Raw genomic sequence first — 20,697 nt, forward strand, 5'->3', positions numbered from 1 at the left:
AGCTGTCGGTTAATGCAGAAGCTTGACATCGCTAACATAACAATGTTTCAGAAATGAATTTGACTTTGGAAACTGTTATCAATACCACTGCAGAGCTGGAATAAATTAACCAACAGATTAACTATAATTATCACCCTACATATTATTATCCAGTAGCAGGTCGTTTTAATATGGATCAAAAGGGTAAAACTGATTCCTTGTTAGTGCTAATTCGCTTTACTGATTGCAAGATTCGTGGACAAATTATAGACGGTATCCTATCAGTGACGTGCCATAGCAAGCAAAAGATGTTGTTAAGCAAGCTACAGTATACTACAGCAATCTACATAGCAATAATAGCCTTTTCAACAGTACACAAATAGTCCATTACGCTTGATATAATTGTCAAGGATTCATGTGCAAGATAAAGCAAGTTTACCTCGCTGTTCACTTCTCCCATATCCACCGGTAGAATATGATAGACTTTTTTAGCTGGTGGAGTTTCTCCAGCACTCTCGGCGGCGCGCTTCATTTTGCCAACAAGACGTAGGTAGAATTGAAGAGTAGACGGACACAGTGGACTGGCACCACCAAACTTGACGCTACGGCTGTTTAGATAGGTTTGCGACGACGCAGTAGCAGTCCAGTACAGTACAGTGTACAGTACATACTGAGCAATACTGTACAGTACAGTACACTTCAGCGGTCAAAATTGCGCGCAGTACTGACGGTACTGTGTGCTATACTGCTCAGTACAGTTTTGAGCGATAATGTCACACGGACTACAGCAATCCAAGAGATTCTCTTCTTAACGCTAGACCCCGTCACTTTACAGTACTGTATGACAATATTGATAACCAACTTCTTTCAGATCTACTGTACTGTACAAGCTCATAAAGACTTAACATACAAGGTGTAGTAAGACTTGAGAATTTGAACACAGAGACAGGGTTGGAAGAAAAGAAAAGAAACAATCATCTCGTCTTCCGTACTGTCCCTACAAGTCCAACGCCTGACGGTCAGTACTGTACCTTACCAAAGTCAGTACTGTAATGTACAGTGTACAGTACAGAACTGGGTTAGGGTTACGGTTCTACAATGTACTGTACTTCCATGGTTTGCGCACCCGCAGATAGTTCAACGAGTGACGACATCTATGCATCGAGTTTCCTGGTGAAGTGAAACAAGTGAAGTGAAGTTGCTGATCGTCATCGACATGATCCATCATCATATTCATGCATCACCAATGGCAATAAAATTTCACTGCTGGATATTTATTTACTGCTGAAGAAGATTCGCTTTATGGAAGAAACTTAAACTCGACAGTGAAAAATTGATTTTAGAAAGGTATAAGTAAATCAACTTGTTCTCGACTTCATCAACTTCCCGTTCGTGTAAGTCGGACGATACAATCAAGATTGAATATCTGCGAGAACATGTTACATCTGTATCAGCATCGCTATGATTTTACCTTACAAAAATGCCTGTCTAGCCCTTAAATCAGCAGTATTAAACAGTTTCCATATCATTTTATGCCTTATTCAATTGGACAACTTAAGATACCGTAGTCAATCTTTGTTCATATTCCAAACACGCATAGTCTCATCCACTCAAGAAGTTGCGATCAGGGATGTTGATGATGAGCAAATAAATTCATTTTCTTTCATTAAGGAATAATAGACTTACTTGACTGACGACATTATGGCCAGTATTGTTTTTTTCGTATTCAACTTCGGTTACTATACTGTATTAAACTATCCCAAAGTGATACAAATCGATAAACTAAAGTTTAAGTTTTGCATAATTTGTGTGTTTACTCGATTGCGATGATAAGCAGTTCAAATTCCAATCGGTGCTGGTAGTCAGGAATAGTAAAAATTTTACATTTAAAACTATGATGTAATACAATAGGATTGAGTTATATGGAAGCAGGTAGATATAAAAATTCCCGGGCATACTACAATCCTGGTTACAAGCTGCATTTTCTGCGCGCATTTAGTATTGTCAAATTATTTCTTGTCTGAAAAGACTTAAATCCATTGACGCTAAACATAGAGCTTATTCATTTATGCTAGGTTATTGAAAATGAATCAAACAAATAAGACGGATTTAACTGGTGATGATACCTTATTGTTTCCTGCTCAATTCTGCTTAATACTTGATTTACGAAACTGGGATGAAGAAAGTGAAAATACATCTGATTGTCTAGTATATCACTATCCTGACGTAAGTACACGTATACTAGCTTTAAAATATTAATTATACTGGACTTGCTATCGGTCTGATCGAAATCCAACATTATTTCTTGACACTTTCATCATTCGTTGATATGCCTTCGAATACATTTTACGGTAATATGCAATTCTCGATGGCCCTCGCCGGTATTGCATAACGACTACTCTACACTGTACTAATCCTAATGGCTATTGTACTGTAATACCCAATCGATTAATGCTGATCCATTTCATATGTTGAATTCAATAAAGTTGCACCTCTAGAATGACATTGAAGTTTTGAACTAGCTATAAGAACATGCAATTAGAATATTTATTTTACGTGGACATTCTTCCAAGACATAAATAAAGCATCAAAATTATCCATTACAAGGGTATTACTATTATTAATGATGCATAATTTATAAAGATTATGCCAACATTACCATATGATGTTTACTACAGAGGTCTACTACATAGTCTACAGCTTCTGTGGAAAAATATAGCAAAGTATATTTTTAAAGTTGTGAGGATATTGTCTACCAAAACGTTAATTAGTCTTCTAGATTATCATAACAACAGTGGCAGCTATTCAATATAATTTTGCTCTCAAAACGAACACGATGACATATTGCCACTATCTTTTGTTCTATCTTGTTATCAACACCTCTCAACTTTTCAGTTGTCACCTCGTGTTCAGTTTGCTGCATAATTAATTACTTTTGCGACTGCTATTAATTAAGCTATCAGTTGTTTTGCTTGAAATACATCCCCCAAATGACCTTCATTTAAAAGTATGATAGTCTTAATAGCATTAGATTTCATTGAGACATCAATATAACGACAATACACTTATTATTGCGCTTCCTAAGTCTGGTTGAGGTAGCGCTATTTATGCAATGTTGAGAATAAAATATTTGAATAATTAAGTGATATTATTTGATAATAGGACGAGAGCGTCAGAAGTGAAGTATGCAAGCAGCTTTTGGGTTGTTTTCTGGTTAATCAGTCTTTTACTAGCAGTAGTAAGCTACTACTTTATAGCAGAAAAAGCAAGATCAGAATTTTGAAGCACAAAGATTTCGTTCTGGTAAGTAATTGACTGAAAGATACATCAGCTATTACCGAGCTAAATGAATCGATTATATATTTATAATTGTAATTATAGATAAATACTATACTGTATACACTACAGATAGTGTAACTGATATTTTAGTAATTTCCAATTTGGATCATGTCTAATTAAAGCGACATTACAGGACGGTATGAGAAAAAACTTACGTAGAATATTAGTTGCAATTTATCGAACTACGGTAACGCATTATTTGACTACCCGTATGATTAAATACTAAGAAATATCTAGTGCAATGTAGCGATGTACAGTAAGGATATTGCGTTATTACTAAGATATTGCCCAGATGAACTTGCTGCCTGTAGTTTTACTTGCAGGTTAGATTGCGGGGTCATGCACTTTTCCATCAAATATCCCAGTAGAGTAGTAATATCTTGCGTGCACTTGGAGTGAACGAATTGGTTTCTAATTTCCTCTGAAAGAGCAATTATATCATACAGTAAACTGAGCAACGTTTGCTTTGCTCTAAAATTACTACTCTCTTTCTTAACAGAGTAAAGCATACCATGACACTATTATGCTATTTAGTTCTCTTATTACGATCAGAGCTCATCTTTCCCAAGTAATGTAATGGATGTAAACTGACAAAAGGTGTGCTTAGCATCAGTAATTATTTAATATAGAGAAATTTCTATCATAAAGTTAATATTCCTCACTCTATGGAAATTATAGCTACTGAAAGTCTGGTGACTGTTAGCTAGCTAATTAGTCAGGTTACTAGGATGATCTTTCAAGCAAAGCCATAAACATTGTGTCTAACCTAAATTTGCCTCAAGTTTGTTTCCTCATGGTCTACGATTTTTTTAAAATGCTTAATACATGTTATCTTATTTTTGAACAGTTTCTTGGGAATCACGTCAAAAGTCTTGGCATGACGATAAAGTGCCAAATGGAATTTTTACTTAATACTTTCCAGTTTTTTTATTGCGATTTTGACGTGTTATTGGAGGTTAAACAATATTTACCAATAAATAGCGTTTCTAGCACTATCTTATCAAAATATGATAATATAATGGAAATATAGTAGTAACTTTCAATTACTGTTTGCAATATGCCTACTTCTTATCATGATTAATAGGCATGCAATGGCGATCGCAGAGAGTTTTTGGCTCGTATGAAAAACATTGGTGACGTACTAATGGAATTAATTTTTAGTGCTAATACAGAATATTTGTCTTGCTTTGGGAAATTTCCTTGCCGAATTATGCCCAGGGTACTTAGTGTCTTCAAATAGATGTTTTACTGAGCTTCATGTAACCTGGTTGAATAATCTTTCGGAATGGTTTTAATTCAATATTAGGGGAGTAGAGCTTTGAGTGAGTTAATTATTCCAATATTACAAGAATGTAAAGAAAAGTTTGACGTCATTGCTGGCGCGATGTTATACAAGAATTGGTACAAATTCCACTGATCAAATAGCATTGTATAAATGTCGCAGCCGATTAATGATACGTGTATTGTTATTCTACCAGGATCATATGCAGCCACTTTCACCCGAATACAACTTCATATCTCAGTCTTTTAAGGCATGGACGTAATTCGGTAATGACATCATTTTTGTGCTTCGTTTCTGCTTATTGTATCGGCTTATAGTCTGTTGTATAGTTGCACATAATTATAATTTTTTAACTAACATAATTCTTATTTTGCACATGTTGATAGGAAATTTTTAACATAGCATTCGAAGGTAAGGTGTACGTATATGATTCGTAATGGCGTTATTGTTATATCGATAGCAAGACTAGTTAGTATAGTTGTAATGTTAATTAAAATGTAAGGATTTCTATATCTTGCGTAAGTATTAAATATCAGAATGCAGAAACTACTTTTCGGAGTCTCTTCCTAATTCAGTCTGCAATAGAGCGGCAAATATATGGCTGTAAATTCACCATCTGTATTTTGTGTTTAATGTTGCTTTTAGACAATGGAAAACTTTCCGATAAAGTTAAAATTGTCTCTGTCCATATGCCTGTCGATGAGTTGAAAGATTACTTAGACAAATTTGATAATACCGATGAAAGCTCAAATAGCCGCTATAGAAGCCGTCAGAGTATGGTATATTCACCGTCAGCTTCAATCATCAGTAATCGATTCACCTCAACTCCAGTCCATCGTCGCAGTTTATCCTTTCAGCATTCGTCTACGCTACCAGATAGCTTTCCACAAGACTTCCATGAAATTTCTTACAACAGTGTAGAAATAGACACAAGTACAACGGATACAAATTCAGTTGATCGAACTAGTTGCAGCGATTACAGGGAGTGCGACGGTAGTAGCGAAGGATCTGCTGCTGCAATACCGATGATCGCATCCCTTGACATTGGAGGTAATGCACCTACCCACAATTATCATTTCGGTAAAGATACAGAGGATACAGGCGAGGAAAGTACTGAAGAAACTCAAATTACCTTATTAAGCCAAGTGAGCGAGGTATTGTCATAAATTTGTACATTGTTGCAAGCATATGGAAATCGCAATCTTGATTAAATTATTAAATTGAAATTAGTTAATAACACCAATTTTTGTTTAACTGTTGACTAAAAGTGTATCAACTATTTTCTTTATTATGTTTGCATTAAAGAATATGAGAACAGAAATTGAATGCGAACCTGAAATGCAACTGCATAAACCCTCTATTAGTACTCAAGGTTCAATCAATTGTACTGAAGATACTGACGACCATACGATAAAATTTGATGATACTGGTCCTGCAATGGAAAGCAATTCTAGCCCACAAAGTCTAGAAAACAATAACGAAATTTCCTCTCCTCAAAGTATCATAAAATCGTCGTCTTTAAGTAATTTACGGTGGCTAAACAATGGCAAAGATCAGAGCCATCTATATGAGGTTAATCGTAGCTTCAGTTCGGTTATAATTGTACCACAACTTCAGATATATGAAACATTGGAATTCTGGTTTCACCGTTTGTGTAGAGATGATAGTTTCCATTAATAAATATAGATTGTGATGTTTCTTGTCCGTCAATTTAGGATTTGAAAGAATCGAAGCGAGTTTGTTTATATTTTCAATGTCATTCGGAAACGTCCTTGGCTTTACTGCTACATCCAGACAGAGAATACGATCTTAAAAGATACAATTCTATGGTAATACTTGTATGGATATGCTATAATTATACCACATATCTATTAGAATGTTCAAAAGAAACGATTACAATATAATTTCATATCTCTATCTATTGTAGCCGTGCCATGAGTTTATTCTGCTGTTGTTATGGAACTTTTGTTTTAGACCGTAAAAATTGATACATTTAAAAAATTTCTATATTTTAATCATAAAGTGTTCGATTTCATACAGTTTATTCAATGTCTTGGGTGGATTGGAGAAATGGAGAGCCATATAAGTAGGATACCGGTTAAAAAAAATGAGGCATATACCGATTGATATGATATTAAGGTGATTACATCAATTGTAGTTACAAGGTAAATCTAAATATTATCTACTCGTCTATTTAATGTCCCTTAGGCTTCCTCCCTTAAGTATTCATTTATGACGCATTCACGTCGTTACTTTAGTACCAAAGGTTAGCATTATACAAAGTTGCAATAAAGCTTGGATCCGAATTTTTAATTTAACACAGGTATATTGATGTAGATAATTTAGAGGATCTCAATCAGAGTCAACGAGCTGACTGTATCAATTTGATAGCTCATATGGAGAGCGTCCTTAATGGGAGCCAAGACATCAGCAACGTAACCTTAAGGTAATCGCAAATAGCCTCCGTAAGGAAGTAATGCCGTAGTACTTGATAATGTAAACGATCATACTAAAATTTTACTATTCCTGTTTAGAAATCATCGCGGTACTGCTCACATGCATCGTCTTGGTAAACGGGAAACATTTCTTCAAGTCCCGAAAGGCGTTAACTCAGCTAAAGCGCAAAATCTTGCCAGCCGCTATTTTGACGATGGATATAAAGTGCACTCACTCTAGCAATGTTATTTTCAATTTGTTACAATGGAAACATAATCGTGATCATGATTCTGTACTTCCAAATGAATTGCTATATGATGAACACTAAATATTGTATTATACATTGATAAATTTAAACTTAAACAATTATCTACCGTAACAAAAGCAGTGCCTAAGGTAGATCGTTGTTACAGTCTAACAAATACGGTAATTAATAATGCAATACGGGCAAATCTTGCAATTGGTATGTAAACATAAGATCGACCTGCTTGCTGATACTTCACTGCACATTACACATACTGTTTAGCAGGATTAAAAATCAAAAATCGAATTGTATATAAATGACATAATTATGAAGAAAAAATTGTCGGCATAATATGTAAAGTTATTACGTAATAATGGATTAATTCTGTTATTCCTGACTGTGTTGTAACAATAAGTCATATCTAACCGATTACACAATAGAATTAATCAGAAATTATAATTTACTTTAACTCAAAATTTTCAGGATATTGTAGCTGCTACTGCTCGATACCAAATGTCACCTGTACTATAGAGATTCGAGATGTATATTAAAAACTTTTCCAATTGATATTCAATCGGAAAATTTTTAAGTTAATCGATTAACACTAATGTGATATCAATTTCTACAGCTTTAGCGATCAACAAGAAACTGTTTCAACATACTCATCACCTTTAGTTCGTTTATGTTAGGATTAACTTAACATGGCGATATCACTTTGCAACATGATTATGGCAATAATTTCTAGAATGTTACCGTCAATGCACGAAATCCAGTTAATTTTGCGCATTCTAAGTGATGCGGCATAACCGACACTTGGTAGATTAACAACCAATGTTTACTTGTAAACTATTGTAATGAAAATAAATCATTGCAATTTCTTTTACAAATAATATGTGATAATTCAAATGATGGAAAGAAATTAATGTTATTAAAGTCATTTTGAAATCAGTCAGAGATACTAGTATCAGTTCAATAATTCACGCCGACTTACAAAATTGACAAATTTTCGTGCAACTCATTACTGAAAATGTGTTTAATATAATCTAATTAGTTATAGCTTGACTATTTTTAAAAATCCTTTGATTATGACATTTGATCATTTAAATAATGCTACAGTATCCCAAAATGGAGGATTTACTACTACGGTATCGAGCAAATAACCACTCTATAACATCAAAAGTCTATCGATCATATACTGCTGACGAAACAGTAACTACAGTATCAAACGATATAGTATCTGACTACTAGTAATCGATATACTACAAATGCATGCAGAAAACTCTCATACCAAATGAATCACACCTGACGATGACATCAAAACTTGTCCATAACTTTATACGTGAACAATGCATAGTTAGTCAAAACATAAAAAAACATTAGTATTCTCTACAGTACACCTATAAAAACCTAAATCATACTACATACTAACGTCAAGTGTTCCAGTGATAAAATCGAACATTATCGGTACTTAAAGCAGTTATTTATAGTAAAAGAGTAAATCACAGATTTACATTATTCATTGATCATTAATTTTTACACGTAAATTTTATAGAACTTAAATGCAGCGCGAGTAAAGATTTGAGTAGTATACAATAGCGTACAGCTCTTTGCTCAATTGACGTATTCAATAAATGAGTATGGATAGATATAATAATAGAATTTGCACCAAGGTAATTCGAATACTGTCCACAAATTCCGATATGGGCAATTTAGCTCCACAACGACACAAACACGATCAGTAGTTAGGATATATGCTAACAGCAATACCATTGTAAAATCCTTCCGTTATATGTGTAGATAGCATCAGACTGGTTAACATATGGACAATAAATTTACTTTGTGGCAGATTAATATATAAGTAGTGTTTAAATTTATAACTGTAAATATATAACGCTTGATTAATCTCTAACATCAAGTGTAAGTATACAAATGGTAGTACGCATGGTCAGCGACATGTGATGTCCTCAGTTATGCAAGCATTACACCATGATTATTTTCATTTGCAAATACGAAGTTATGATCATGCAAATACTAAACATAAACACTATTATGTCTCAACAAAGCTACATGATACAAAATCTATTTAAACTAAACAAAACTAAATTGAATGATAGATATTTTTCAGATATTTAAACTTTTCGCAGAAGTCAACATGAAAATTTTTCGTGTTATATAATATAATTTAAAGACAACATCGTTCACGTACTTGAAATTATTCTAATAACATTAATCATATGACGTTTGACTTTCTCTTACACATTGCGCTACCAATCTCTTAAATTTTTCTTTATTTTCCCTCCAGTCCTTCTACAAGATATAACAAAGTATAAGAGATTAGTTTCTTTTCATATTATTAGCATACATCGATGTAGCTAGAGTGTTTCATTATTTTTCGATAGTGATACAACTTAAAAGTAATGCAATATAATTTTAAACGACATGTAAGCGATTATCAACAATTCCAAGCTAATTTCTTACAGCTGCATCAATATTGGCCGGAGATTCATCATTCGGATCAGCCAACATAGAAATAACACTTAAAAGTATAGTTTCAACGGTATGAATAGGTCTCCATCTTTCTGATGACTTTTCGTAACCAAATTTATCCTCTCCTGGTTCATGTAGTATTGATATGCAAACTTTGCCGTCCTTATCGACTAAGCAATACCGGAATGCATTACGATAGGTGGGTTAGTTTAGCAATGACCCCTTTAGTTATCCACATGACTGGAAAAGATATTGATACTGTAATCATGAAACTTACCATTTGGATGATAAATTTTAGTTTGAAATTGCATAACCGGAGGGCGTTGTGGATAATCTCTAGGGAAATCTAGATGAGCTTTAAAGAAGCCTCCTTCACTGATAGCAAATGCGTTAAAGAAGAAATAATGATGCTACGCTAGATAGGCATAATATCGCAAGAGATTAATAAAAATCTAAAAAAGTCCCGGTTCAACATATCATTGCTAAGGTAGTGAATTTACTTTGACTCAATCTAGGTTACAAACTAGATGGTTATTACTGTACAAAAGAAGATAATCTTCCAAAAATGGTTCGGGATATCATCATTATAATAAAGACTAGTGATTGTACAGTCAGTGACAGTATATCAGATACAATGGCGTGTCGGGAGGCCCAATTATCATTACTGCCCATTTAAAAATGTCATCGTCTTGCAATCCTGCGGAAAATCCTTCGGTAGGTTTCCTTTGAAGTTCTGTAAGAAGATTAAAATTTAACATTAGACTCATCAAGAGATTGAGAGAAAACGTTAGTAGTTTTCATCCAGTCTATAAATGGTAGTAAGCTCTAAATGTGCATGATTTCGAATAATGTACAATATTATTCCCCAAGACCATTCTCGATACTAACTAAACGTAAAGAAACAAGTATTGCTATGCGTATATCAGCTACTGATGTACAATGAACGATTGCTAATACAGCAAAACCACTAAGGAAACCATGACAGAATCTTGATATCTGTATAGCACTTTAAGTAAATTAAATTTAATGAATTCTTTCCTAATCGAGTATCATTGCAGTTTGCAATCACAAGTAATTCTGAAATCAACCTCTTTGTATTCTATTTAATACAATAACATGCAACGTCGATTAAGCTAATACGGCAGTATACAAATAACTTGAATACAATTAAATGCCATAAAATGTAAGCCATTGCAATGTTCCACACTAATGATAGGAAAAGTTTCAATCACAGCATAGGGCATATCCACTGCAGAAATAGGACATGAAAAAGTTGAAAACTACTGTATGCCGTCTAATTTCTACTTGACTACGCATCCGATTTGTCATTGATGTAGATGGGTACTAGTATAGCTTCAAAAGCTACAATGGCCTATCAGCAATCAAGGGATTTGACTGCGTATCTACCAAATGGTTTTTGTAATTTTTATGATAGAAATTTAGAATTCCAAATAAGCTAATCCACTAGCGAGGTTAATTTTAAGCTATCCAGGACGTAACTACTAACTACAAGACAATGAAAACATCTTGTAATTACATCCACTATATAAAATAATTGGTCCATAATAAGAACACTTTATTTTGTAAGCATTTCTTGGTGATTCATGACTATCTGCAGCTTTAGTTAGCAGACTTGGATGTAGTCAGTCATTTAAGACATACCGTAATAAGGGGGGGGGGGGTTATGATTATCGATATTAACTATATTATTGCTTTCTTGTAGGAAGTTTACTTAATCAGTCTACAAGTAGAGAAAATGAAGGCAGTACGTTTGCCATCAATCACATGAAGCGATTACCACAGTACGCGAGTCGTATTTGTAGTATCCAGTACGGCGAAAGCCATGACATTTCAATGTCGCTATGATTTCAAAGTACTTTACGACTTGTGCTGTCTATGCGATGTCGATTTTAGCAATACAGTCTACCTTTAGCGTAAGTAAGAAACGACAGAATGTAAGGAAAACTCTCGAAGATACCAGTAGACTGTTCCAAAGGCGATTTTGGAGAGAAAAAGACGAGTATAAACTTAACGTGACGACGAACATACTATGCATAATATGCTTGCGTATAAAATTAATTAATTAATCTATTGTAAGATAGGAAAAGTGCAGTACTGTACATTAGACTATGAAGAATTTGTCCTTCTAAGCTAATTACATCGACCATCGAATGTCATTCTACTGTCAAGTTTCTAATTATCCATTTTTCCTTGATAGCATCGTCTAATAGTGGTAGTAAAAGTGTATAATGTGGTAGAAGATGTTTTCATTCTGCAACTGTTTGCATGGGCAGTATACCTACCCATACCTACGGACAGCATTGTAGGTTTTGTAACGAGTTTGCCTTCATTCTATCAGTCAATAGTACCTGTACTATACTGTATGGTTGCATAGCCACGGTCAAGGGTACCGTATGAACACTATAGCACAGTGGTTGTTCTGTATGGCATACGCTATTCAGTATCCATTTATTTCAAATTGGGAAAATGGTAAATGTCAGAAGAATACTGTAGTAGCCAGAAGTAAAATAGCCTATCTCAGTAATCACTCTATCGATCGGTAGTTTACGCTCAATGTTTTTATAATGGCGAAAATACGATAAAAGTGACGATTTGAACCGGAAAAGTGGTCTATCGATTTGCTCTTATCGACCCTTAACCTGGAGTAGATTCGATGGTATCACCTACGCTTTCACCATCTTGTCGACAGTACATATAGATTGATATTTTTTCTAGCTAAGACACGGTACTGTTCAGGCTATTCCGAGTTGATTTTTGTAGGAGAAAAAGCAATAAAAAAAGGTTTTTGCATGGACTGACTGATCTAGTGGGTACAAACACTGTAGTCCAATATGTGATGTGAACAATGCATGTATTGATGAACATGATAGCAATATTTTCCTCTTTCATTGATACAACCATAGAATAGAAATAACGCTGTCTTTCATCAAATCGATCCATCTCAGTCATCGTCTGAAAGAATGGATTATAGATGAACACAAGCCTTGCAATAAATCCTACCTTGTAACTGGCGACGAAGCAACAATGCCGCTTGATCGGCCATTTGGAGTTCTTCAAAGTGCGAAATAAATCGACAGCAAGCTATAGACTAAAATCGAAGATCCCTCAAAAAAATTGTGTTTGATTTACGGTACAAACTTTTCTTGCTGGCGTCTGTGCACTGTACACTGTACACTGTCCAGTTACGGCGTCTACCGTGCGTCTACAGTACTGTACCGTACAGTGTACCGTCTCCCCTCTACAGTGGACAGTACTGTATCGGTTCATTGATTGATTTCCGCGCACAAAGCTGGATAGCACCACTATGGATGGTGGTGTCAACCCTAGCCGGTGTCAACTTGGCACTTTATCCTTTTTTCTTACAGTACAGTACTGTACATACAGTACTGTACACTGTACAGTACAGTGTTGTTTTTACCTTGTACTGTACTGTACTGTACTGTACATTATACTGTACTATACTGTACACTGTACAGTACAGTACGGTACAACAAACAAAAGCTCTAATAGTAGTAAGTACTGTACACTGTACTGTACAGTACAGTACAATACAACACTGTACAGTACAGTACTGTACAGTATACTGCACACAATGGTGGTACTGTAATACAACACAGTACCACCAATACAGTACCACAAAACAAGGACCACTATGGTCTTCTGCTCCTCAATCCTCACTCAGCCGAGTCATTTTAACTCATGGACTACAGTACTAAATACTGTAAATCACAGGATTGATTGATTGGATTTTAGCACTCCAGGATACTGTACTGTACTGTACAGAACAGTACACTGTAGAGACTCTGTCTACTGTACTGTACAGTACTGTACAGCCTGTACAGAGTGCAGTGTACTGTAGACTCTGTAGTACGGTTCAGGAAAACACACCCCATGTGTTACCAAGTGCACATTCGACAGTGTCCGTTTACAGTACAGTACATACAGTACAGTACAGTACTGTAGTGTACTGTCTTCAGTATGAAGTGGTCAATGCACTGTAAAAATTTGCCCTTCATTCATTCGTAGTAAGCTGACAGAAGAAAATAGTTTGATTCATTTTATCCACAAAATTCTTTAGACGTTCTATTCTGGCCAGCAATATTAAATACGATCGATTCATAGTCTACTGTATTGCCAATTTCTGCATCTTAATACAAAGACAGATCATCAACTTCTATGGGTATGAGAATAATAATTACAATTATTACTGTCTTCAAGCTCGCATTGGATAGTGCGGTACTAGGGACTTGTAAGGCGAATACGTATTCGTCCTGCCAGTCGTGTTCAATACGATCAGTTCGTAGTCTACTTTATTGCCAATTTCTCCATCTCAATACAAAGACAGATCATCAACTCTCATGGGTATGAGAAGAATAATTACAATGTCCATGCAAATCTCATCATTGTCCTGCCAAGAGCTTTTAAGACTAATTACGTATTAGTCTTACAAGTCCCTGGTACCGCACTATCAGCATGAAATCCTTTCATGCTGTACCATCAGTGGATGTGCACTGCAAGTTTCTACAATAAAAAAAGTCGCGTCAGTCCTAAGTAATAAAGTCCAACTTCTATTTAGCAATAGCGGTACTGTAGACTACAGGGTATGCCTCAGGGCCCTTAATTTAGCATTCTGCGATCAGCGTCAGTATTAATTCACCTTGATCGGTTACCACACGGTATACTGTACACAGCAGAAACGATGGATGATGTCATAGGATAAACTCAGACGCGTAGCCCTAGTACAGTACTGTACTACTATGGTTAGCTTTCCCTGCGATCCGACTCCAGTTCAACGTTCATTATATCTTAAAACTGTAGAATAATGATGACTGGACGAGCAAATATATACAATTGATTAGTTCTTGCGATGAGTGATTGATTATATCATAGAATAAACCCAGATGCGTAGCCCTAGTACAGTACTGTACTAATGTTGTGTTTAGCTTTCCCCGCGATCCGACTCCAGTTCAACGTTCATTATAACTTAAATCTGTAGAATAATGATGAGTAGACGAGCAAATATATACAATTGATCAGTTCTTCTATTACTAGAGTAAATACACACACACTCAAGTTTAACCACTGCTGTACTGTATAACCTTCATACCTGTATTGGCTGTACACTGTACATGGATTTGTAGATTTTCTTCCACAAGAAATCGAAAAGTCCATAACCTGTATTGTTCTTTTCGTCTTAGTACATCCTCAATTTCACCAATGTAAGCACGTACAGTATTGTACAAAGACGTACAAGAACATGGCGTGATCTCCACAACAACTGCTACGGTCTAAACATTGTCGGTCGAATAGCATAGAGATGGAAGATGTTGGAATCAAAATGACTCAAAACAGATACCGTCTCTAATCAAATAGCCTTACCACTTACTATCATAGTGTGAATACTATGTTACATATTGCTAGCTAATTGTATTATAGTTATCATTCATCAGTGATGGTAAATGATTGTGCAAGTAAATAATGTACTGAGGTTGTCAGTGCTGTAAAATCCCACAAGCGGCCAGTAATGGGCCGGATAGTAGAGCTAGTATACAGTACTCTACAACAATTTATTCCAAACTTCACTATAGAAACTTCAAAAACAGAGTTCAATACAGTTATGCAATGATTTCACTTTAATCGGTGCCACTAATCTCTGGAAATCAGTACTAAAGGTCTATAGATCATCAAGGTATTGAAGCGAACCCTACCTTTCTCAGGCCTACTAAAGGATAAGAAATTATACTTGTTTTTATTCACTATCAGTCATGTCTTGAGAATCCTAGCATCTCGATAACTTTGCTATCAGATCATGGATAGAATGAAAATGTAATAGAAGTACAGTACTTGTACTGTCTCGGTGCGAGTATATAAAACAATAATTAATAACTTTATCCATGCTTACTACGAAGTCTTTTCAGCAAAGCGTACAGCAGCTGAAGTTAAAAAGTGTAAACGAGTTTCGATTACAAACTAGTAGTACAGCGAAATGATCCCATAACAAGCTAGTATAAAGTAGTTCGTTAATATGAAGATGACAAAGAGTACATACGCGTAAACAAGAATCAATCATTCATGGATTCCAAACAGTATAATTTATATAGGATAAATCATAGCATAGGCATGGATTTAGTGCATTAGCAGCTTGGTGCTACTATAGATATACTTTTTCCTACGTAATTTATTCTCAATTTGTAGTGAGTGATAACTCACTAGAGTAATTTATTGCAATGAAATGGCAAACACGTTAAGATCACAGCATACAGTAGCGCTTCATCGGATCCAAATGTACAAATAAGTGATTAAGCTACAGTATAATCTTGACTATAATACGTATAGTATGTGTCGAATATAAAAATAGCCAATAAAAATAATAATCCAATCATATCCTCTAGAAAGTTGAAACACTACTTCTTAACAATTGCTTCAGATTTGTCAGTTATACTGTAGTTATCCGGTACAGTCACATTACGTAGATCTTCCATTCCTGCCTCAGGCTCATCACCTATTAATATCTGGATTAATTTTTCACAAGTTGAAAGGACGTCTTCATTTTTGTCCCACTGATGTAATTCACGTAGGATAGCGTAAGCCATTTTCTCTCTTATATACATCCGACATGGTTTAGTAGCACACAACTAAAATTTTTGCCAGATAGCATCGTACAATCAATATTAATAACGTAATAATCGAACCTTTACTATTATCCATATATGCGTACGTAGGTACACAGCAGAATGCTGAAGTTCAATATGCATAATACTGCGTATCATTCAAGTTTGAAAATGAAAGTATTTCATGAGTACTAGATAATACAATATGTAGCAACCTGCATCAAACTTTCTATCAGCATTATTCGTAAATCTGCTTCCGGTTCTCTAACTTTGTCCTCGCCAAGGTATTGCAAATCTAATGGTAAACGATCTGTCTCTTCTTGCTTTAATTCTTCGGGTCCAGCTAAGGGAAGTAGCAAATGTGGCAAAATGTCTATTTCTTCGCCGAGCAGCCATTCGTTACAATCTGTAAAACGTGCCAAAACAAGACATACAATCAATTGTAGCCAACCATCTATAAAACATGGTACATCAATCGATTCTTAAATGATTGCAAAATTAGACACAACAAAACAAACAGATCATCATAAGAAGAGGCTGATTTATTCACCGCTTTCAAAGCAACAATTTTTAATAACAGCAATTAATCCTCTCCGTCGTATGGCGTTATCATAGTATTGTGTGTAAGGTAAGCATTTCTGGATGATTAATTTATCTTTATCTAATATCCATCTTCTAGCAGCTTGGACTTGCGTTACGTTGGCCAAAATTGCAGCAACATGATGATACGTAGCATGCTTATTGTAGCCAGAGCAAAAGAATGCGTCTAATAATTGATTAAAAATTTTTCTTCCATCCTGACTTTGCAATATTTCCATCGTTGTATCACAGCCTTGACTAAGACGGGTAAGGTTGCATAATATCATGCAAGCTTTATCCGCATATTTAGCAGTTTTCTTCAAGGCATACAAAAGCAAAGATTGCACGTAGTCCTTTTTACATAAGTAATTTGCTGCGTGATCGTCACCTGTTACATTAATTAAAGTTATATATGCGGCATCAGCTACATTCTCGATTTCATCTTTAGTCAAATTAACCGCTGCATCTATGATAGTAGTATTCCTTGCAATTAATGTATTTGTCTCTGAAGAGCCAGTCAGGCCTGCAATAAATTCTATAGCTGGTAACTTGATATCTGGTCGTGTCTGTAACGTTAGAAACTGAGCAATTTCCTTGATTTGAGATTCCATAGTTTAGCTTAACATTTGAATTTATATGAAAAGGTTTATTGTACGAGTATATCCATGACAATAATCTCTACCTGCTGCTAAAGGCTATTTTGTCGATTGAGGAGCCAGCTTTCCATAGCATCCTCACCACAGATCGAGATCGCTCAAGGCAAGCCAAGGTGTTCCATATGGGTACAATCAGTAAGTGCTGTGCTGTACTGTACACTGTACTGTACTGTACAGTACTGTAGATCTGCAATCTGTACTGGTACTGTACTGTACTGTACAACTCGTTTTAATTAATTAATGGCATACAGTACAGTACTAAGATAGGCATTTTACAGTATTTATTGTTCGAAATTCGTCAAGGTACTGTACTGTACAGTACTGTAGAAAACTGCCACACTCCTAGCAAAAATTCCTTCGCAAAGATCTTCTCGTCGGCCATCATATCGATCATGCCAGAGACGAAATGAATTCAGGTACACTTCCTTCCCAAAGTATGGATAAATCAGTAAAAAGTTCAGATGAGGACACTTCTGAAGAAGATGAAATTAGCTTCTTCACGTATCGAAATAGTCAGCCGATCAATTTTGTAGAAACTCAAACTCGTAAGGTCATTATTGATGACGATGACGATGATGACATTATTAGTTTTGAACCGGCCAACAAAAGACAAAAGAAGGGAAATACGAGATCAAAAAGTACGGAATTAGACGATTCCGAGATAATTAGGTAATCGACTACTGTTATAAGACATACTGAATTTGCTAATGTGAACCTGTCATTAGTCGTTAATGAATTAATTACAAGTGAATAACTATGCGTTGATGTTGCATTACGGCTTTGACGATCATACTTTCCTGCTGAAACTAAATACTGGTATTTCAAGAAAAGACGATATCTACTCTACGCCAAGACTATCCGTATGCTAGTCATACAGTGTTGACGATATTAAATACTGAGTATAAAGAGAGATTTTAACCCAAGACACTTGGTGAGAAACTGAAATTGCATCACTGTAGATACCTAATTGCGTGTACACTGTACTGTACTGCACAGGACTCTATTTGAACATCTTCTGCATATTTTGTACTTCACCACATACCATAATTTTATTGTATCATGCAGTTGTAAATCATTTGCTTGGGCTTTCAATATTATTAGAACGTATTTATCGAAGTAAGTATCTAAGGAGAAATGTTATTGCATAATCTAGGAGGTTTATCCATACAAGTCGATATGCATAACAATACTGTAGATACTCCAGTTACAAATACCATTGATCAACAAGTATATTTCTTCTCCTATTACTCCTCCACACCTCCTAGTCGTTGAGCCTACTATATGAATAACTTAGCTAAAGACCTTATTGGAAAATATCACTTCAAGATTCAAATCGTAGTCGAAACACTTGCAAATAACTTGCATCAGTTAATAATGGAACGCCATAGACTGGCTAACTTATTAACTACATGGAGTCAATGCTGCAAGTGTATCTTACGTAACTCGACTATACGCGTAGACTACTAGAAGTAGTGGTAATTTCTAGTAGTCCGTGACTTAGCACTTATATTGCTAGGTAGTCGCTACGGTATTCGATATCTAAAACTAGTAGTAATGTGCTGTACATAAAGAAAATCTCTCGAGTACTCACCTCGAGTAATAGTTATGCTTACCTTAGCGGAATCTTAAAGTCTTAAAAATTTTTTTTTCCTATTCCTCAATGATAGCAATGAGGATTATCTCATCTGCACATCGACCGTGGATACGGATGCTCTTCGTCGACAAGTCGAGAAAGAATTGGAATCAGATGAAATAATCATGTTAGTATTTTATATCGTAAACTGTATATAAAATGTGCTGTGCAGATTTTTAGTGTTGACGTAAATTTAAAGATCACATTTTGCTCACCTCCAACTAGATGTATTACAATCATTCTACTAGCCTGGTTGATTAATTATTACTTATAATCATAAATTCAGAATTAATTCACATCAATATAGGAGTATAGGTAAAACAACTGATTTTATTACTCTTCATAATCATGTAGGAAAGCTAACAGTATGATGGCAGAAGTACTACGGTAGGAGAGTCTTTGTGAATAGGCTGTTACAAGGAATTTTAAGCAGCCTCTTTGCAACCTTGTACTAGGCATGATCGAATCATTTTGAAGTGGATATACCCATCTTTTCTGATATGTGCCTAATTCTGCAATGTAGACGAAAAATTGACGAACATGAGGACACCCATTCTCAGAATCCTGACGAAGATCTTGATGAACATCCCATCAGCGGCACTCAAACAAATAAGTTTGTTCGCATTCCTATTCGAATTGGTGATAAAATCAAGCGATACAAATTATTGGAGGTACAAAATACGAATTCATTCGAAGCAAACAGAGCAATTTTACTTTCTGTATTCGTAATTAGGTATTAATGGCCTTTTTACAGACTGAGCCATTTCAAGTTATTGCGGAAACAATAGCTCGAGAAGAAATGATTGGCGTGGATCAGGTTTTAATCTCTAGAAAAGATCTTGATATCAAACTGGATGATACTCCACAATCGATTAATTTTTCAGTTACAGATATACTCGGTAAGTAAACTACTTATTATGTTTGCTAAGTTAACGAAAGAGTCGCCGGACTAGTATTTACGATATATTGAATAATTGCTGTATTATCAGTTAAAAGTTGACAACCCTTAAATGCAATCTATGTCGTCTGAATCTATAAATTTTTTAGATTTTTTCGTTATCAAAAAGCCAACTCGAACTGAAAAGTGCCAGACTGATTCAATTCTAACGATAAAAATTCAAAGTGATGATAAAAGTCGCGCTACAAAGACATTCAAGGTCCATAAAGTAAGTTGCTAATTGACGGACTCTTAACTGAAGAACTGCCGTCACAGTCTTAATCGCAATTGTATAAATATTTTACAGCTCAAGCCTTTGGAAACTGCATTTAAGGAATATGCAAAATTTCATCGGATACCTTTATCGTCGATTGCTTTCTCTATCGATGGGGAAAGAATTGATTTGAAAAGGACGCCAGTATCCCTAGAATTAGAATCTGGTGATATAATTGATGCTCGTATAATTGCAGATACTACATAAATGTATAATTTC

The 20,697-nt window shown here is 35.2% G+C and overlaps 4 protein-coding genes across 4 annotated transcripts; 2 read left to right on the forward strand and 2 right to left on the reverse strand.

Annotated features, from left to right (window-relative positions):
* Window positions 1-2,064: 2,064 nt before the first annotated feature.
* Window positions 2,065-7,811, forward strand: TRIADDRAFT_51571 (uncharacterized protein; the record flags this gene model as incomplete). The annotated part of the gene is made up of 12 exons (XM_002107715.1): window positions 2,065-2,205; window positions 3,142-3,282; window positions 4,166-4,273; window positions 4,403-4,537; window positions 4,987-5,011; window positions 5,246-5,754; window positions 5,906-6,172; window positions 6,316-6,429; window positions 6,809-6,866; window positions 6,938-7,046; window positions 7,135-7,261; window positions 7,764-7,811. 12 exons carry the CDS (start codon window positions 2,065-2,067, stop codon window positions 7,809-7,811), a joined length of 1,782 nt encoding a protein of 593 aa, XP_002107751.1.
* Window positions 7,812-9,506: 1,695 nt separating this feature from the next.
* Window positions 9,507-10,525, reverse strand: TRIADDRAFT_20134 (uncharacterized protein; the record flags this gene model as incomplete). Its single annotated transcript, XM_002108512.1, has 4 exons — window positions 9,507-9,587; window positions 9,759-9,937; window positions 10,045-10,142; window positions 10,401-10,525. The coding sequence occupies 4 exons, from the start codon at window positions 10,523-10,525 to the stop codon at window positions 9,507-9,509; spliced, it is 483 nt and encodes a 160-aa protein (XP_002108548.1).
* A 5,667-nt stretch (window positions 10,526-16,192) lies between these two features.
* Window positions 16,193-17,589, reverse strand: TRIADDRAFT_19950 (uncharacterized protein; the record flags this gene model as incomplete). The annotated part of the gene is made up of 3 exons (XM_002108513.1): window positions 16,193-16,423; window positions 16,615-16,805; window positions 16,950-17,589. The coding sequence occupies 3 exons, from the start codon at window positions 17,587-17,589 to the stop codon at window positions 16,193-16,195; spliced, it is 1,062 nt and encodes a 353-aa protein (XP_002108549.1).
* A 451-nt stretch (window positions 17,590-18,040) lies between these two features.
* TRIADDRAFT_51574 (uncharacterized protein) lies at window positions 18,041-20,685 on the forward strand (the record flags this gene model as incomplete). The annotated part of the gene is made up of 8 exons (XM_002107716.1): window positions 18,041-18,303; window positions 18,700-18,750; window positions 19,302-19,394; window positions 19,622-19,654; window positions 19,791-19,938; window positions 20,022-20,166; window positions 20,315-20,433; window positions 20,512-20,685. The coding sequence occupies 8 exons, from the start codon at window positions 18,041-18,043 to the stop codon at window positions 20,683-20,685; spliced, it is 1,026 nt and encodes a 341-aa protein (XP_002107752.1).
* Between the last annotated feature and the right edge of the window lie 12 nt (window positions 20,686-20,697).

Source organism: Trichoplax adhaerens, genomic scaffold, assembly GCF_000150275.1.
Source record: "Trichoplax adhaerens TRIADscaffold_1 genomic scaffold, whole genome shotgun sequence".
Classification (NCBI taxonomy): domain Eukaryota; kingdom Metazoa; phylum Placozoa; class Uniplacotomia; order Trichoplacea; family Trichoplacidae; genus Trichoplax; species Trichoplax adhaerens.